Source organism: Panulirus ornatus, chromosome 53 (assembly GCF_036320965.1).
Source record: "Panulirus ornatus isolate Po-2019 chromosome 53, ASM3632096v1, whole genome shotgun sequence".
NCBI lineage: Eukaryota > Metazoa > Arthropoda > Malacostraca > Decapoda > Palinuridae > Panulirus > Panulirus ornatus.
Window position 1 is genome coordinate 5326947 of NC_092276.1, and position 20506 is coordinate 5347452.

General features: G+C 47.6%; 1 protein-coding gene across 2 annotated transcripts in view; it reads left to right on the forward strand.

Moving 5' to 3' along the window:
- The window catches only part of LOC139765193 (plexin-B-like), a 487569-nt gene that overhangs the window by 349895 nt on the left and 117168 nt on the right, over nt 1-20506 (forward strand). For both annotated transcript variants that reach the window (XM_071692480.1, XM_071692481.1), the window contains exon 3: nt 6477-6605. In XM_071692480.1, coding sequence (XP_071548581.1) covers nt 6477-6605 — 129 coding nt within the window. The remainder of the gene's footprint in view (nt 1-6476; nt 6606-20506) is intronic.

The following is a 20506-nucleotide window of genomic DNA, read 5'->3' on the forward strand; positions in this document are numbered from 1 at the left end:
TCTTCTTTTCCATCTAGCCACTTATCATCTTCCTATTCTTTCCTGTTATCATCTTCCATCCATGTTCCCTGTATTCATATGTTTTCCTTCCTATCACCTTCTCTCTTCCATCTGTCTTTCCATTACTATCTCGTCGTCTCTATCCCTTCCCCCGTCTACCTTCCCATCTCTACTTTTGCAGCGGCTGCAGGCGAGTATGAACAAAGCGCATGAGTGAGATTAAACAGAACGAACAAAGTGTTGGGGTTAAGAGTGAACAAAATGAACAAGATGCGAGGGTTGCTGGCGGGGTGGGAATCTTTTTATGCCTGACAGATAAATGTTTGGGTAAGGTTCGAGACCCGTGACAAGCGATAAGCCACTGGCCGACTGAGGCCGTAATGGGGCTCCATCGGCCGTGTTTCTGCACATGAGCCACTCAACTCTGGCTTGCAGGATGAGTCTGATATCTACGCTTCCTGCTTATAGCACATGAACCGCCGTCACTCACCTTCTTCCCTCATTCAGCGAAATATTATGTGGATTTTAGATCTTGATGTCCGTTTGAAATGACATCCTCCGTTTACAGAAATAAAGAAGATCCCTTTATCGTTTTTTGTAATGTATCAGTGATAATGGAAGACGGAGGCCAAGTTAGGAGTGGAGGCTATAGCCAAGCCCACCTCTCATTTGTGCCGTGAATCGTATGGGTCGCGGCCTCCAACAGCCCAGTCTAGCGGAGGAGCAGTATAACGACTTGGTCTCAGACCGAGTGGTTGGGGTAGAAGTGAAGTCCTTCGAGACCATTGTAAGTTATACGTAAGGTAAGGTAGGTCCCAGACCCAGCAGTAGGGGTGGAAGACCTTCCAAACCATCCTAAGGTAAGGTCAGGTCAGGTAAGGTCCCAGGCCGAGCTAAAGGGGTGGAAGACCTCCCGAACCATCGTAAGGTATACGTGCAGTAATGTATGCCAGCTGGTCCAGACGAGCGAGGCCCACAGAAAATCCAGAGGCGTCGCGCTCCGTCGCCGCTGTTCCAAGTGCGGCCTGGAATTGGTATTTGTGATTCTCTTTGAGCCTGAGCCACACCTTTGTCGCCGCCTAACTTACCTCCCCTTCACGTTCTACCCAGTTTAATGTTTACGCTGGAACTCTGCTCTCTCTCTCTCTCTCTCTCTCTCTCTCTCTCTCTCTCTCTCTCTCTCTCTCTCTCTCTCTCTCTCTCTCTCTCTCTCTCTCTCTCTCTCGAATCTTTTCTAAAGTCCTTTGTAGTTACTTTCTCCGACCCGAAGTTTATTTTCATGACACTCTAGAACAAAACAGTTAGTAAGAACCAGTCACACATATTCTGGGTATCGTATTTATTTCTACACACGTTCCTCGTTCCTTGCTTCAACTTCTAGTACAATATCTATTATTACTTTCCTCAGGACACAGACCTCGTGAGCACAATGTTTCCTGTGATCATATTCACCTAACCTCTTTTTACTCTCATTTCCTCTGTTTTTCTCTTCCTTGTGTCTGTGTCGTGCGCAGTAATTGTAGCCCACCAGGGAAATAGGAAGAAAAATAACATATTTTGTCACAAGTAGTCAATACCTAACCCTCGCGTGTATATATATATATATATATATATATATATATATATATTGTGTCGGACTGCTTTCATATCGGCACTGTGCCCACCTTTGATGCAGAACAAGCCACGTGTGTATGAGTGTGTACGTGTTGGCTGTGTGGATAAGCTGCTATATAGGCAAGCTGTGTGGAGGAGGTAAGGTAGGTGGCGGCTGTCGCATTCAATCCGCTTCGTCTGTCGTGGGACATACACGTCAAGCCAAGGTCAAACTCATAGTGACCTCCGTACGAGACGACCCTAGCTAGAGCATGGAGGAGGTACGACCCTTCAACGCGACGGTACGACCTTAAGAAAGGATGGGACGCCCCCCGTGTACAACGGCGTCCACCTTTGGGTATGATGGCCTGAATTATGGCCTGACCCTTAGAGGGGGGGGACAGGTCAAAGGGCATGACGTTATATCGGAGGGTTGTCCAGAGGTCGCAGTGTGGACCTCGGGGTCAGGTTGCTCAGTATACAATGTACAAAAAAAGAAAAAAAGTATCTGACAGACTTTTATATCGCATGCACCTTCCCCCGCCCCACTCACCCCCCCTCCCCCGGCTATTTTGTGTGAATATTGGCAAGCTATTACTTAGCCATAGCACGGTAATGCCCCGGCAACACGAACATGGTGCTTAAGGCTCGATTTTCGCTTTCCTCACACCTGAAATCTCGCCCTTATGTCACGTATTTTTGTGAGGAAGGAGAGAGAGGGGTGGGGGAGGGGGTAAGGTGATATAGCTCATATAAAATTTAAGGTTTAGATTTTTATGTTTCAAAATTATATACGTCGTAATTTTAGTGGTGTAAGTCATCAGCGTGAGGCAGGTTCAGGCAGACAATAATGCCGCCATTGTGTTGACGTAAATCGAGGTTTGTATCCGTGAGCTGAGACCTCCTTGATAAAGACGTAATATAACCAAGTGCTGGAATCAGTCCGGACACAATTAAAGTTGGTGATATCCTGTGAGCTGATGACTCACCAGAGTGGACGGGACACATATGTGTATGACGTATTGTTCCTACGTCATTCGTAACTTATAATCACCGAGACTTGGAGTGAAGGTGGGAGTGGTGAGGCTGAGAGAGAGAGCGGACAGTAACATGGGAAGGACATGTAACACACGACCTGATGGTGTGTGACGAGGTTATCTGCTGGGGGACAGTAACAGATTCCTAAGTTTTGAGTTTGTGGAGAAAAGAGCGGGATAGTGAAGCAGAAAGCACCTCCCTAGCCACGATTCCCACCGACACAACTTGGAAAATAACCCAGAGGGAGCACTGTGCAGGTGTACTGCCTTCGAAATTATATGAGAAAGTGTGAAATGGAAACTTGCCTTAATTAGATGGTGCAGTTGGATGATCCAGTGAGGAAGATGTCATCTGTAATGAGAAAAGGTCGAACCAAATCCTTCAAGGAAACTAAAACGTGTTGGTGTGGTAAGGGGAGGGCCGAGGTGGTGGATGGGGGATGAGGGGAAAGCAGAGTGAGGGGAGAGAGAGGGTAAGATGAGGGGAGAGTGGAGGAAGGGCAGACGGAAGTAGGGTCGGCAACATAGATCGCTTCGCCAATTTCCCCAATAACATGGTAATAATACAAGTTCCATTAGACCGCTTGGATCGAGATTGATATATATATATATATATATATATATATATATATATATATATATATATATATATATATATATATATATATATACACACACACACACACACACACGAGAGAGATACTGTGTGTTAATTCCATGATAGTAAGGATAATCGTCAGTATACATAGTCGACATAATCAGGTTCAGCAGTGAGAAGACCATACCCTGCCCTCCCCTGCCCTGCCCTGGGGTGATGATGACCAGGGGAGAGGGAAGTGAAGTCTCCAGACCCAGGGCTGGCCTGGTGGGGGGCAGATCACCCCTGGGGCGTCGCCAGCTCTTAACGAGGGAGAACTTCGCTTTATCATGCCAGTAGTTATCCATTATTGACATTTAATTGGTGCACCCCCTCCGCCACCCCTTCATCCGCCCCACTAACAACCTCCCCTACCAGGAAACTTCGTCTCTTTTTCAGTTCCTCACCTCGTTCCCTCCCCACCCCAGCCCAGGCCTACGGAGCTCCCCTGTACACCCCAGGCCTACGGAGCTCCCCTGTACACCCCAGGCCTGCCACACTCACCTCACTTCCCAGGCCTGCCACACTCACCTCACTTCCCAGGCCTGCCACACTCACCTCACTTCCCAGGCCTGCCACACTCACCTCACTTCCCAGGCTGCCACACTCCCTCACTTCCCAGCCCTACCACACTTCACTTCACTCCTGTGGTAGATACTACCACATTTCTCTCCACACATTTCGCTTCCCCAGACTCTCCCCTCCCTCTCACCATCCCCTTTCTCTCACCACCTCCCCATCCCTTCCCTCTCATCACCTCCCCATCCTCTCCCTCTCACCATCTCCCCATCCCCTCCCTCGTTAGGCATCGCTTATCTCCCAGCTGTGGCTAGAATCACATTGTTATGTTTTCCCCCAACAGGAATCACCATTTTCTTTCTCGTCACCCTTACCCCCTTATCCCGTTAACCCTTTACCCTCTCACCCCTTTACCCCTTCACTCCTTTATCCCCTTGTCTTCGTCAGCCTTGCATTTCTATCCCTTTATCCCTTGACCCGTATACCACTTTACCTCCTCACCCCTTTATCCCTTTACCCCCAACCCCTAGAAGAGGATAACCATTCAAGGGAGGTTGGTTGATCAGTGACCTCTCCAGCCCTCGCCTTCCAGCACCTATCGTCATAAATGTATTAATAAACAAAGAAGGCTCATCAAGATGACGTAACAACAGAATCTTTGCATTTATAAATGTCTCAAATTTTCACGATACGGTAAGTAACTTTTACGCGACAGATTGGCTGCAGATGATACTGAAACAACGTACATGTTTGATAAGTCACTGTGTATTTGATATAATCTTAAACCATGGATGTCATGTTAGTGTAGAGAGGTTATGTAAGTCATGATGAGTCTCTGAGATTTCGGCGAGACTCCGTAAGGAAGTCGCGAGACTTACTTTGTTATGAAACAAACTTCTTGTAATTATAGCCAGACCTCCCTTAATTATAGCCAGACCTCCCTTAATTATAGCCAGACCTCCCTTAATTATAGCCTGACCTGTGATTATAACCAGATCTGCTGTGGTTATAGCCAGACCTCCCGTAATTATAGCCTGACCTTCTGTGGTTATAACCAGATCTGCTGTGGTTATAGCCAGACCTATGGTTGTAGCGAGACAGTCTGTAAACTACAGCGATTGTAGCAAGATCCATTGCGACTGTATTGAGACTAGTTGTGTTTGTGGTAGGATCTTCCATGATTATATTTCAGACCTTCAGTAACTGACCTGTTGTATGTCACCCGAACCAGGCGGTGGTAACGTAACACACGGGTTACAAGAGATCATCAGTTTTCCAAGATTTCAGCGTTACGATGGTCCGGCGTTACATAGATCTCAGCGCTGTAAGACGGCGTTCATCGCTAAAGGAAGGGGTTCAGCGTCACAGGGAGGGGTTCAGCGCAAGGAGGAGAGGATCAACAGTACAGGAAGGGGATTTAGCGTTACATGGAGGGATTCAATGCTACAAGAAAGGGCTGAAGAACAAAAAGAAGGCTTGAACTGTACACGAGATGGGGTTTAACGCTACAGATGCGCGCGGCCGCCGCTACGTGCGCAGCGCACTCTCCGCTCGTCGTCAAGGCAGAACTCCCGAGCGTGTAATCCAACAAGATGGAGGCGATAGTGACGGAGCCAATTTCCGGGCCACTCGTGCCCCGGGCCGACGGTTTTTATTTAGATTATCTTTTCCTCCCAGGGCTCCCGTTGTCACATTGTGCGCTCGTCCTAATTAATCGTTAGGGTAGTTATGGAAGCTTCCGTTGTCGGCAGGTGTGTGAAGAAGCCGGACTTATCATGAGTCTTGCGGTACAAATCATTGTCTCTCCGCCTCGTGATTGGTCAGCTGGTCAGAGTGACACTAAGTGACGTCATAGGTATCATTGTGATTGGGTGAACTTATCAGCAGTGATATCACACGCGGCTGTGATTGGTCGGAGCTATCATGTGCTCCCTCACAAAACTCGCACGATGGTATCAGACAGACGTCTAGATCAACAGTATGTTTTCTGGACATCACGATTGTCCGAGACGAAAGGAAAGAACAAAGATTTTCTACAGTTATCCAGGATTGCCAGTGAACAAGATTTACTCTCTCTCTCTCTCTCTCTCTCTCTCTCTCTCTCTCTCTCTCTCTCTCTCTCTCTCTCTCTCTCTCTCTCTCTCTCTCTCTCTCTCTCCTTATTACCTCAGTCTTCCTCCCCACTTTCTCTTACCTTCACCTATTTCCCTGTAATCTGATCTTTCTGTAAACTTTACTTCTACTCTGACGCCTCAATGGCTCCACCTCGCCCGCCTCCCCCCCACATACACACACGTTTTCTTCCCTAGCTTACCTCTGCATTCCTATTTTGTATCGTTTTTATTATGATTTCGACACTGTCTTCTGTCTCATAACATGTCCTCTCCTTTCCCCAGACACTGTCTTCTGTCTCATAACATGTCCTCTCCTTTCCCCAGACACTGTCTTCTGTCTCATAACATGTCCTCTCCTTTCCCCAGACACTGTCTTCTGTCTCATAACATGTCCTCTCCTTTCCCCAGACACTGTCTTCTGTCTCATAACATGTCCTCCCCTTTCCCCAGACACTGTCTTCTGTCTCATACATGTCCTCCCCTTTCCCCAGACACTGTCTTCTGTCTCATAACATGTCCTCTCCTTTCCCCAGACACTGTCTTCTGTCTCATAACATGTCCTCTCCTGCCCCGCAGATCCTGGTGCCGTCGGCTGAGGAAGCGGCCGAGTACGAGGAAGTGGAAGTGGACCCCGGGTACCCCATCCTGCCCGACATGCGCTTCAGCAAGGACCGTCAGTTCCTCTACGTCATCTCCACCAGCAAGGTAAGGTAGTGAGGGAGGGAGGGAGGGAGGCAAGGTTCTAGGCTATATATCCTCACCATCATCCATCATCATCATCTCCAACATCTGACATGGATCTTAGCTACTTGCTGACCTTTGTCACCAACATATTCATAGCCATGTTCCACGTGATTATCACCACCAACACAGTGAGCGCCACCATCATCGTTACCTTCCCCACCACTTATTATCACCACCAACACGCATCACCTCCACCAAACAATCGAATCCTCACTAGTCTCCCTCTGGCCACTGGTAATTGACCTCCATTTAAAACTTGGTTTCCATCAGTTCGAGACGAGTTGAAGGTTTGGAGGAGCGCATGGCAGGGGTATGTAGGAGATACGTGAGCAGCATGATCATGCTCACCTTGTGGTCTTTCACTTCTCGTACGAGGATTGTTGTAAGGTAAGTGTTCCATGTAATGCGAGTGTCGGTAATTAATCAGTCCATCATCGTACAGACGAGATATTATGTCTCATGATACATTAGGTCACACAAAAACGTATCCCACCCGTGCATGAGCACAGTAACATCTCCACATAATGGTACAGAAGCTGGCTCATGAACGTGCACCAGCCCCATACGTGTGCACATGGCACGAAGTTACATGCGGATCTTGATGCTAGAAAGGAGACGAGCACATTCACGCCGGCGTATTTAAACATTTCTCATCCAAGACGTCGTGTGTAGTGTACAGGAATGTTCCTAGATATTATGAATGGTGATCCTGGCAGTAGTAATTTAACACGTAGTCACAGTCAACGTCATCTGGCTCTGCTCTTGGCGACTGTCTTGTATAATTTTGTACTCCCTCCCAAGCAGTAATACCCTGACATACCTCTCACATGCCGTCTTACTAATCCAGTCAATCCTCCCCCAACCCCCAGCCCGTTTTCCTATCCTAGCAAGCACATGTGGGTCTGGTAAACACTTTAAAATACGTCTCCCCGACCCCCAGTGTTCTGTCTGGGGGACCTGTCTTACTTGCTCGAGAGTAGCGCATGCATAGGATTCCTCATACTTTACTCATGATCATCCTGTTAACCTCCTCCTCCTCCTCCTCCTCCTCCTCCCTCTCTGGTCGACCTCACTCGCCCTTCCCTGGTCTTGCCCTTGCCTGCAGCAGCTGTCATTACTATGTTTCCTGAGGGCAAGCATCAGTTTGCCAGGAAGAAATAAGCCTTTTCCGTGGTTACTGCAATCTAATTGCTTTTCGAATAGAAAACACCTGAAATATGAAGAATTTTTTCCCCCATCTCTCTTCACAGTAACGAGTTTATTCTCATAAATCTACTCACTCACCAGTTTGCTCTCATAACGAAGGCGTGTGTGTTCGTAAGAACTTTTCGTCATCCTCTTTTGTCTTTAGGAAGAAATCTGTGAATTCTTTTCTTTCACAGATATCTACATTAACCCTGTGTATGTGTGTGTGTGTGTGTGTGTGTGTGTAATTCTGGAGGTGTCTCTCCTTCCCTACGTCAGCAGAGAAGCTCCTGGCTATTATTTTCCTCTGTAGGTTCTATTCTCTTGTGTATGTCCTCTTGTGGACGGTCTGTAGGAGGGAGAAGGGTGCTCCCCTGTTCTGTCAGACCTAGGTGCTCTCTCTCTCTCTCTCTCTCTCTCTCTCTCTCTCTCTCTCTCTCTCTCTCTCTCTCTCTCTCTCTCTCTCTCTCTCTCTCTCTCTCTCTCTCTCTCTCGGAGAAGAGAGCAGGCCAGTAGGGAGGCGTCAGTGTTTGGCCTGTATCAGGTTACAGGTTATTAGTGGTCAAGTGTGGCCAGGTAACGAGGCTAAACACCCCACGCCCCACACCACACCATCCACCCTCACCCACAACCTGTTGGACGATTATGATGAGGTTGATCGTGCGGTGCCTGTACACTCTCGAACCCGGTGGTAGGTAGACGCTGGGGCCCACACCCCTGACACCGCTAGTGCCACCACCTCTGACACCGCTAGCGGCAACACCTCTGACACTAACACCACCGCCCTCGATCCTGCTATCACCACTATCGTCGATTGTTGTCATTCCCCCATTCTTTCTTTACCGCTTTACCGCCTCTTTCCACCACCAACACCACCACCGCCGACTCCTGCCACCATCCCTGCCTCCACCGCTACCACCCTCCATCAACCGTGCCACCACCAGCGGCACCCTTTCCCACCACTATTGCCTCGGGCACTCGCGGGTCTTATTGGTTCCTTACGGTTTATCAAAATAAGTGTAAAGTGTATGTCAACAACGAGGAAAGTATGTTGTTGCAGGGAGACGTGGAGGCTGAGTGCCGCCCCCCAGGCCAGCTCTGGCTCATCTGCTGCAGGTGCTCGGCCAGGATTTCTGTGGTCTGGCGAAGCTCTTAATGTTATTATTTTTCCTGCTGTTACCTAGGGAAGCGGAGGACAGAATTTCCTCTCTAAATTTTATGATATTGGACTTCATTTCTCTCTCTCTCTCTCTCTCTCTCTCTCTCTCTCTCTCTCTCTCTCTCTCTCTCTCTCTCTCTCTCTCTCTCTCTCTCTCTCTCCTTGTAGGAGCCGTATTCCCTCTCCATCTGCGTTTGCCCAAGGTTCTGAACACCTTTGATATATGGGCACGTTAAGCCAGAATGTCATATCAATCACAAAAAAAAAGAAAAAATAGATATCAGGAACTTTTACAACAGAGCAGATGAGAGAGATACCTCACCAGGAACTGAGCTCCTGTAACAAAGTGGCCCACTAACATAGGCCACACCAGTGGCCTCACCAGTACATGGCCACATAGTACTGTCCTGACCACGATGGCCACTATCATCACTCTGCCGGTAACTTGGGCACAGAAGAATTTGACATTTTATTTGTATTTCTCATCGAGTAATGCCTCACTCGGCCTGGCCTGCGCTGCTGCCACCCACCGTCAAACCCATCGAAAACCGATCGTGGGATTTACTGGGAGGCGCGTGTGTTGACTCTGCCAATACTGGAGTAACAACACGAGGCCCTGGCGTCACGAAGGACGCGTGACTGGTTCCTGTTGCAGCCTCTGGCGTCATGCAGGGCGAGTAACTCGTTCCTGTTGCAAGCTCTGGCGTCATGCAGGGCAAGTGACTGGTTCCTCTTGTATACAATGGATATACGAATTCTTATATATAAGACCCACTGAATAAGCGAACCATCTAAGAACCTTTACGGTCCACGAGATTCAGAAACTTTTTTGCACAGGATAAGAACCATTGTACATGACTGTCTAGAAAGAAAGAGAGTGAACGAGTCATGGTTTAGAAATTCATTGCTTTTTCCACTTCCCATGGCCTTGCTTCAACCTCTGTTAACTTACCATTCTCTTACCTTGTCAAACTTTGGGTTATTTTCCTTCCAGTCATGTCCAGGTAAGCGACCACTGCAGGTTTGTGGCAACTAAACCTAAGCCTGCACCACTGTCACTCCTCCACCACACTGGGTCCACATAGGCCTCACTACTCCACGTGTCCACATAGGCCTCACCACTCCGCGTGTCCACATAGGCCTCACCACTCCACGTGTCCACATAGGCCTCACTACTCCACGTGTCCACATAGGCCTCACCACTCCGCGTGTCCACATAGGCCTCACCACTCCGCGTGTCCACATAGGCCTCACCACTCCACGTGTCCACATAGGCCTCACCACTCCGCGTGTCCACATAGGCCGCACCACTCCGCGTGTCCACATAGGCCTCACCACTCCGCGTGTCCACATAGGCCTCACCACTCCACGTGTCCACATAGGCCTCACCACTCCACGTGTCCACATAGGCCTCACCACTCCGCGTGTCCACATAGGCCTCACCACTCCGCGTGTCCACATAGGCCTCACCACTCCGCGTGTCCACATAGGCCTCACCATTCCCCTAGAGCTGATCCAACTAAAATTGTTAGATGTCACACTCCATCCCGGTCAGCGGTCCATTATATCCTTCTGTACAGCACGGAATCCATCACAATAAGTCCCACCCACTGACCACCGACGCCTCCGTACACTCCATTAAGAAACAACAGATACCGCTCGTATTCCGCCACTGTGACTGACCCACAGTAACGTGTGTATCTTGACAACAACAACAGCAATACAACAAACCACCACCACCACCACTACCACCACCACTACCACCACTACCACCACCACTACTACCACCACTACCACCACCACCACCACCACCACCACTACCACCACCAGGGGCGGTACATACCATGAACCCGACACCATGAAGGAGGCGAGGGGTGTAAGTGTGTGGGCCGGGGGGAGCCAGCTGGCGGCAGGTGCTCCCCCCTGCCCGGTGCGTAACCAACCACACCGGAGAGGCTACACGGGGCAACACAGGGCCACACCACGACCACCACATACTCCACTGTACTGCTGTATCCCCTCTGTACCGGAGATGCTGGACGGTTCTGTAACGCCTGGGAGAGGATGATGTACGTATCTTGTTAACCTTCATTACTGGAAACCTGAGTTTCCATGACTGAAGCGGGTAGTTAAGTACTAGTGGTCTGTATGAGTAACGTGAGTCTTATGTAACGTGTGTGGGTCGGGAGAACGTTGCCTCATCCTGAAACAGGAAGATGACATTGGAGGGTTCCAAGGAGTTCCTTTATTCCACATTTTCCTCATTTTTGACTAATCCCTCCTTCAGGCTAGGTAACCTCAGATAACCTGTCGAAGCCTCTTATTACCCCCGTATGACCTCCGTAATCTGAAGTTACTTTCTTTTATATCAAGCGACGACCTTTCACCTACAGTGACCTATTTTGGCTCTGCATGACCTCTTCTTGCTTCCTCATAACTCTTGACCTCTTTGACCTTCATGCCTCTAAATTTAGATTAATTCATATCGAACCTAAAAACTATATTCGACAATCGTACGATGAAAATGCAATGTTCATCCTGACCTGACCCTGTTTACATCAGATGACCGCTGACCACTGACCTTACCTAACGCCCATAAGATTATTCACATCTTAGAATCAATGTCCTTTTTAATTTTTTCATTCATGACCATTAATTATTATTACTTGCTTTATTGTAACCTTTCCTGACATTTCATGATTTAAACTGGCTTCCCATACGGCAGCTGGAGCTTAAATGATATATACGGTAGGTGTGTGACCTCTACCAGCACACTACAGAACTAAAGTTCATGTCTTCGGGTCTAACTTGACTCCTTACTTCCCAGACCAACTTGCACACCCCTAACTTGGCTCCTTACCTCTCATACCAACTTGCACCCGCCCAACATCCTAATCTGACTTCCTAATGTGACATCACTATTCTAATTTGACCTCACCTGACTTCGAATTGCCCAAGATTACCAGCGATGACTTCAGATTACTTTCTTGGGTTTGTAACCTCACTCTGACGTGACCTTTAACCTCGTTCAAGGAGACCGGGTCTCCTATGTCGTACCCTGGTTTTTTTTTTATACAACTATTTTTAGCAACTGATGACCTCTCGTAGGGTCCAGTGGCCTCCTCCAACCTCGTCCGGCCTCCCTGAGGCTTGCCTGGTCCTCGTGTGGGAGGTAACACAGCATGACAGATGGGTGTTGCTTCAGGGAGTCTGTCGTGATCTATCTTGGCATAGTACCCCCCCCCCCTCTCTCTCTCTCTCTCTCTCTCTCTCTCTCTCTCTCTCTCTCTCTCTCTCTCTCTCTCTCTCTCTCTCTCTCTCTCTCTCTCTCTCTTTCAGCCAGCACTTCACGGGATGAGGAAAGAAGGATGATAATGGCTCCCTGATGTCCTGCCTAGAGATATTGGGTTACGATATTCAAATTGTCCAGCGGAGGATGTCTGAGGGAGGGGAAAAAATTATGTGGGGTCCAAGTTTTCCCTGGAGAATGTTGTATAAACAGCGTGGCCTCTTGGTGTTGGGGGAACCCCCCCCCTCCTCCTCGCCCAATCTCAACCTCAAACCTCACATCACACATCACTGCCGCTCCTCCACCCACCCCTACCCACCTTTCCCTGGCGGCATCCAGACTCGTCTCGTTCCCTCACTCAGTAGCAAGCTTGTCTCTGTCAAACGTCAGGTTAGCCTCGTCCTCGGTACACTGGCGTGGCAGGAAACCAACACGAGACAGATGTTAGGCTAGAGTTAACAGGGCCTCGTAAAATCACCACCACCAGTAGTACGACCTCTTTGTCATCTTTCGCTCCAACAGCACTACACAGCTGTCACCCACCCCGTCCCGTCATATCGATAAGCTGTTGATCAGTTACATGCCAACCGTCCGCTCCATCACTTCCCACAACCACCACCCGACTCACCCCTCTGCACCATCAGACTTACCATCCTCATACGAGTCGACCATCCAGCTCCAGCACCTCCAGCCTGCTTGATTGATTGACGGTGGAACACCTCAGCTCAGCTCGACCTTACATACATGACTCGCTCACTTTAGCTTTATTTGCCCAACTTGATGTCTGTACCTCCAGGACTCCTCCTACAACCTCCTCCTGATTCTCCAACTACATATTCCCGTTCCTCCAGTCATCATTCCCAAGAACCCTCCAACGAATCCCTCATTACCATGAGAAGGAAACTCATGACATTACCATGAGAATGGAAACCGCAACATATCGTAAACTGGAAATGGTCTTCGGAATATCTAAACTGGACGTAGTTTGAAAATATTCTAATCTCATAAATTTATCGTAATATTTATTGTTATTCAGAAACCAACACAAGAGTTAAGAAGAACATGTAAACCCCCGGTAAACCAGCGTTAACCCTAGGCAGCGATAGATCGTCTTCAGTGCCTCGTAAACTTGCAAGAAAAAAAATGGTTGCTGGTCCAAAATTTCTTTCTAGTAATATTAGCCATGACTAATCTAAAATTTATACTCTCTCCCGGGTACAATAGCCTGTCCGTCCATTTTTACCTCGTCAGTCCATGAGATACACTGTGCTTTTCATCACAAATATCATTCAGATAAAGGATGTAATGTGATTAAATAAGATATTAGAGATGGAACGTTGGGCGTGGGTAATGTCCGCTGGTTGCCACTCGGGTTAAAGCCACTTCGAGAGATGGATGTTGCCCAAAACACTATGTATGAAAAACTCCCTTTGGAAAATCAGTTACCCAGACTCGTCTGATTACTCTCTCGTCATCCCCACTCACTATACGCCAGAAATATATACAGAGGATTTACTTACGTATCTCTAAGATAACCTTTTATCAATAATTGAACATGATGGTACGACCCTTGAGCACGACGGTACGGCCCATGGGTTCATCATCATGGCTATTGACATGTTTCTTAACATACCATCATGACCAAAGGTCGTACTGTTGTAACCCACGGTCGTACCGTCACGCTCAGAGGTCGTACCGTCGTGCTCAAGGGTCGTACTGTTGTACCATTTTGTTCAGCGTCGTATCGTCGTGTTCAGAGATCGCGCCGTCATGCTCAGGGGGGGATAAAAACTTTACCTGGACTCACGATAATATATGCATACAAGTCGACCTCCACACAGGAGAGAGCTAAGAGTATCGACCATCTGCCTTTTCATCCTCACAGCCTACCACTGTCTGGCTGCTGGGGTTACCTATTTATGCTCCCATGAAATTCGTTACCCGGCATAAATGTCTTAGTGGTCCAGCATACGACGGGCCATGATCATGGGAGGGTCTGCTCTAGGGACCTGCCCCTACCTCATCCCCCTAGGCAGGATGAACGTGAGAGGGAGGTTGATAGTGACGAGATGAGAGTTAAGTAAGAAATAGGGTGAATGGAACGGTACCTGGGAAGAATAATACTACTGGTTTCTTCTTCAGTTTGGGGCCAGCTTATTGGTCATATACCTGAGCAGTATAAGAGAATGGGTAATGTTGACAACTCCAGCAAGAAGCTGATAAATGCTGAATTCGTAGTCATATTCAGTGATATATATATATATATATATATATATATATATATATATATATATATATATATATATATATATATATATATATATATATATATATATAAAGTTTCTGACCATTAGCAGAAAGTATTCGTGTATGATTTTGGTGCAGCTGATGAGATTTCTAATCTCATTTTTCTCAGCTCTGGTTCGAAGGAGATTCGCCTATCCGTGTAATATGTTCGAACATCTGTCCTGAAACTTTAATTTTCAATTATAAAATCTTGTCATATTTAGATTGAACTTTATAACAGCATTTTGTTGATCTTCAGTTGTACCTTGAAGACGAAACTCACATCATACATCAGTGTGTGATTCCACATGTGCAGGTTTAAACCGTAATATTTTATCTTGAGCTTAATGTGAGTAAGTCATGTTGGGTTTGATTAGATTCGGTTATTTGACGCACCTGATCGACTCCGGTCTGCTCCTTCCTAATCGCCTCTCACATCTACCTCCCGAACTTTTCTGATCACTGTGTTTGATATATGATATTTGGTTTTTCATCAAAGTTGATGGTATAACTTTTTCCTTCGATCCATAGCTCGGGTTCGTTGATGGAGGTTCGTGCAGATGGCCAAACATGCGTCTCAGTATCATGACCAGTGACTTCGACTTCTGCTTTATTCATGTTTGAGGCTCCAGTCACGGACAGAGGGCCAGGCCTTCGTTGAGATATGAAAAGGGATTAATGAACGTGAGAAATATGAAGAGAGGAGGAAAATTTTTGTAAGAATTTTTTTAAAGGTTGTTGAAATTTTGCTTTGTTATCCTCTCTCTCTCTCATCATCAGAAGAGATTTGGAATTCAAGTCATTATCACTGTCCATCAGCTGATAACTTCGTCATAGAGCATCAGATCATCTGTTCTCTGCTCTTGTAATGTACACTAATGTGCTGTTCTTCAGCAGATAGAGCATGAGATCTTCATTTATCTGGCTTTCCCATGTACTACCATGTACTATCCTCCTGTAGACAATCTCTGTAGAGGATCTCATCATAAACCATCAGGTCTTCTGTTTTCTGCACTGCCTATAAACGTTCTCGTATTAAGATTAATCATTTTAGGTCAGGATGATGAAGTTTTGACGCTATTGATGCAGCTTCAACACACGTATGACATTGTCATCTGTTATTTACACAAAGTGACACACTTCTTCCAGTTTTCCACTGTCCATCACCACTTTCCCTACCCACACCCCACACTGGTCCTCCACATCCTTCACTCCTGCCGTATGGAGCAGCCCCTCACACATCACCACCTGCCCAACATGACGAAAGTCCTTCCCAGGAACCGACTGTGACACTTCCTCCCGTCCCGCCATCCTTTCCAAGAACCCACACATCTCCCTGTATCCTCTCCCACCACCCTCCCCTCCCTCTTCATTCTCCCTCCACAATCCTATTTCCTGAGCAGTAGTAGTAGGTCGACGCCACGCCACGCCACGCCACGCCACGCCACGCCACGCCACGCCCCACCCACCACTTGGTTCAGGATGTGATACGCAGCCACCGACAACTTTGTCTTGGCACTCGGGCAGAGGCTATATTTCCGCAGCCGGAGACGTCACAGCTGGACCCTCAGAACGGTGTTTATTTGCATGATGAAGGGAGGCCGAGGGTGGATAGAGGAAATAATGGGGAGGAGCAGGAGAACAGGGAAGACAATGGGGAGGGGGCAGGGAACAAGGAAACAACGAGAGGGGAGCAGGAGAAAAGAAAAAGTAATGGAGAGGAGCGGGGGAACAGGGAAGACAATGGGAGGGAGGTATAGGAGGAAATATGCAACATTTGGGAAAAGGTAGAGAAAGTGGAAAAATGATGGGAGGCGGAGAGGTTAGGTGAGGAGGAGAGCCAGGGGTAGGCTGGGGGCGCGGGGGAACACAGTGGATGGTGGTCGGGCGGGGGGCGCGCAGGGTGTGGAGGGAGTGAGGGGAGGAGAGGAGCTAGGGGGAGATGGAAGGGGCGTGGTGGGAGGAAGATAAGAGGCACTTGGACTGGGGAGAAAACCCAGGCTGGGGAGGAGGGGAAGGAGAGGTTTCACACACACACACACACACACACACACACACACACACACACTGGATATTTCCACACTTATCCAAAGTATGGAAATACCAAACTCACGCTAATCTTAAGCTCCTGTTTGATTAGTTAATTAGTAACTGTCATGGCCTCGCAGTTCTGTATTATCTGTAATAACTTGTATTTTCAGCTAAATTCCTGCCTACATTCAGTAATCGTTATCTATTTATTCATTCATTTATTCTATTTATTGACATAAGACCAGTCGGCTAAAACATTTTCCCTGATCTTTGTGGTTCGTTCAGATGGGATACAATCTGACAGGTCCATCATAGCGCGTCAGGCCAGGTCTCCATCTGTCTCGAAGTGTTGACCGAGGCCTTGTTGTTGCCACGGGCTCTCTGGCCGGCTAGCTGGTTTAGTATTCACGGCACTGACCTGCTCTGACCCAACACGTGCTTGGCGTCGAGGGAGGCAAAGAGCCCCCAGCCCTGTGTGTGGGAACGTAAGCAACATATAAACTACCGTGTTGACTGGAAAGAGCAGACACACCCCCATGACAGAGGCGAATGAGTCTCAAACTGACAGTACGTGGGAGGGACGGATAACAGACGACCTGATGATCTATGACGAGGATATCTGCTGGAAGACAGTACGTGGGAGGGACAGATAACAGACGACCTGATGGTCTATGACGAGGATATCTGCTGGAAGACAGTACGTGGAGGGAGAGATAACAGAAGACCTGATGGTCTGTTGCTTGATTATCTGTTTGAGGACGATACATGGGAAGGACAGATTACAGCTGACCCGATGGACTGTGATGAGGTTATCTGTTGAAGAACAGATAACAGAAGACTTGATGGTCTATGACGAGGTTGTCTGCTGGAGGACAGAACATGGAAGGATAGATAGCAGATGACCTGAGGGCCTGTGACGAGGTTGTTTGCTAGAGGACAGTAATGATATCTTGGATTCCAAATTCATGTGTATGAAGGCAGGATGATAAAGTAAGACGCTCCAGTCACAGTCTAGAAATAGTTTCAGCTACAGTGAGGAGGACGGATCCCACTCCATGTGAGGAGGACGGATCCCACTCCATGTGATGAGGACGGATCCCACTCCATGTGAGGAGGACGGTTCCCACTCCATGTGAGGAGGACGGTTCCCACTCCATGTGAGGAGGACGGTTCCCACTCCATGTACACCCGAGAACGTTATTGTGAGGACGTACGTCAACGTACATACATACAGGCATGAGAACGATACAGCAGACATATTACAGAGGCAGGTCGACGGTCCTCTTTATTTAGTACATAAACATGTACATATTATAGATCAGTTTTGTTGTGTCTAGTTTTTATGATGACAGACTGGCTGCTTGTGATTTGCTTGTACAAAATGAAAACTTTCAATTTTTCATTTGGCTTAATTTCGCCAATCATTAAAGTCGGATTTTATTTGTGCCAGTTTAGAAGTTCATATTTATATACGAGGGCAGTGTTGTTAATAGTTGCCACGTGAGCCGAGTGTTAAACAACTGGAGTTCAGTTATTTATTTTTTTGATACATAGACGAAGCAGTTCATTGATAGCATGGGTGAGAGGAGCATGGCTAGGATGGGCGAAGGTCGTATAGAGAGCACAGTGGGTACGTCACATTGAGGTGAGAGGTGGACAGGACTTGGTTTAGGTTGAGGATGTTGCCTCGACTTCACGTGCGTCAGAGACGGACCTGGACGTTAGTTACGCTTAACATGAACACCTCACCTCACCAGGTCAGTCGCCACATGTACAGTGTGTAGCAGCATGGTGCCCCTGGCTGACTGTTCACCTGCTGCTGTTTAATGATGCAGGGTAGAGCTTCCTAGGCTTACGGCTCAAGAAGTAAGGCCCATTATACGCTTGGAGTTGTGGAGAATACGAGCCCAACAGAAGCTCCTCCTCTCCGGCACAAAAGAATCCATATACAACGTCTTAGTGAGGCCAGAGGGATCTGCAGACGCTGTGTGGCACAGGTTGCCCGGCTCGCCACAAGTTAATTAACTTATGGTAAATTAAGACAAACCAGGGATGTAATCTGTGTATATGTAAGTGCGTCACTTTGGCGTATAGTAGACATGTGAGAGTAATGTGTGTGTGTGTGTGTGTGTGTGTGTGTGTGTGTGTGTGTGTGTGTGTGTGTGTTTAGGGTATTCCAAAGCCTAACAGAAATCTGTCTCTCCCACCACAACTTTAAGACCTCCTCCAGCACCACCGTCTTCAGACGACCAAGTTGGTCCTTCGACAAATAATCTTATGCGTTGGTCGCTAACTTTAGCGGCAGCATGAGTGTTTGCTAGTTGCTGCTTTTCACCCAAACTTTTTCCGTCACATATGCACTGCCGAAGCGAGGAGAACACTGTTGGTAGAGAGGGAGTCAGAGAGATCTGCTGACGCTGTCGTCAGTACCCGGTAAATCCTACCTCCTGACGGGGCTGATTGATGAAATTCTGGGGGGACGCTGAGGGAACCAACTTGGGAGGGACTTTGCCAAACTACCTGCCACAATGTTGATTACTCCCACTCCAGGACACCGGCTGACTTCATCACTTAGCCCACCTCGCTAGGTCTCTTCCCCGCATCTCTCTCCGTTCCCTGGTCTCATCCTCTTAGCTGCCTCCCCAGCCAGTTGACATCCCCTCGGCAAACGAGTGAAGGAAGAAATGGGTGGATTTTCCTTCGAATGGAAGACGAAATTGAATGAATATTCTCCCGAACACGAAGAAATACAGAGTGGATTTCGAAAGATGGAAACAAGAAACCCATTCTCTGCAGTTTTTCGTTTCCCAGTGATAGCCTTGCTGTTATAAGCCTTCCTGATGAATGCAGAAATGTCCTGGATACGCGACAGGAAATGTATTCTCGATACGAGGAGGAAGATAAGCCCTTCAGAGATCATAGAGAGTAAGATGCTGTTGGGAGAAGCCACAGACCCAGCCTCCCACCGTCCCATGGATTATCTGAAAACAGTTCCTGAATATTAATTTGGCCACCAAGTCCCGTACTTAGTAAACTGCTTTATCAAACTTGACACGTGAACTCATAAAGTGTGCCGGCTTGGGAAGGCTTAAGACCTGCTGTCTTTATGTCAGTTTATGGCCTGATGAGCTTGTGGTATGTTCGGGCCTCATGAGATGGGGGCCAGGTTAATGCCAGTAAGCTGGTGCCGGGTTAAGGCGTGATGAAATTATGCTTAGTTTAGGCCTTATGAGCTGGTGGTAAGTTAGGACCTGATGAACTATGCTCTGATGAGTCCTAGTGATCTACTCAGAGCTAGGTTAAAGCTTGGTGAAATTATACCACGATGAGTCCTGACGACTTACTACTTCGTTAAGGCCAGACGATATTATGCTTTGTTGACGGCTGATGACCTGAGGCCAAGTTCTGAACACTCCAGGAGCATCTACTGTACGAGAACGGAATGACTCAAGCTACTGGGAGAGACTGAAATCACCGTCTCTGCATACAAATGTAGAGTTAGGTTGTATATACGTAAAACGAAGGAGGACATCATCCCAGTCTACGCTTATACAGTGATCCTTTCTAGCATGACAGACAAATCACAATGTAAACTAACACTTCGAAAATCAAAAGGTGTCATCAGTACAGTACAGAGAAAACAATGTAAACATTCAGGACCCGAAAGTGTTCAGTTTGCTTCGTATGAGTGGACGAAACGTAATTTTAAAACTCACTGTACAAATCTGAACAATATTGTACCTAATTATACAGATTGTGGTGGGTGCATAGGCCTGAGAGACGGCTTCAAACAGGCTGAGTGATCAGGGGAACACTGGCAGAGACGTTTACTACTGACTCAGCTGTGGGGATAGAGATGAACCTACAAAATGGATCGTTAAAAAACATGTGCAATACAATGTCAGCCATGAT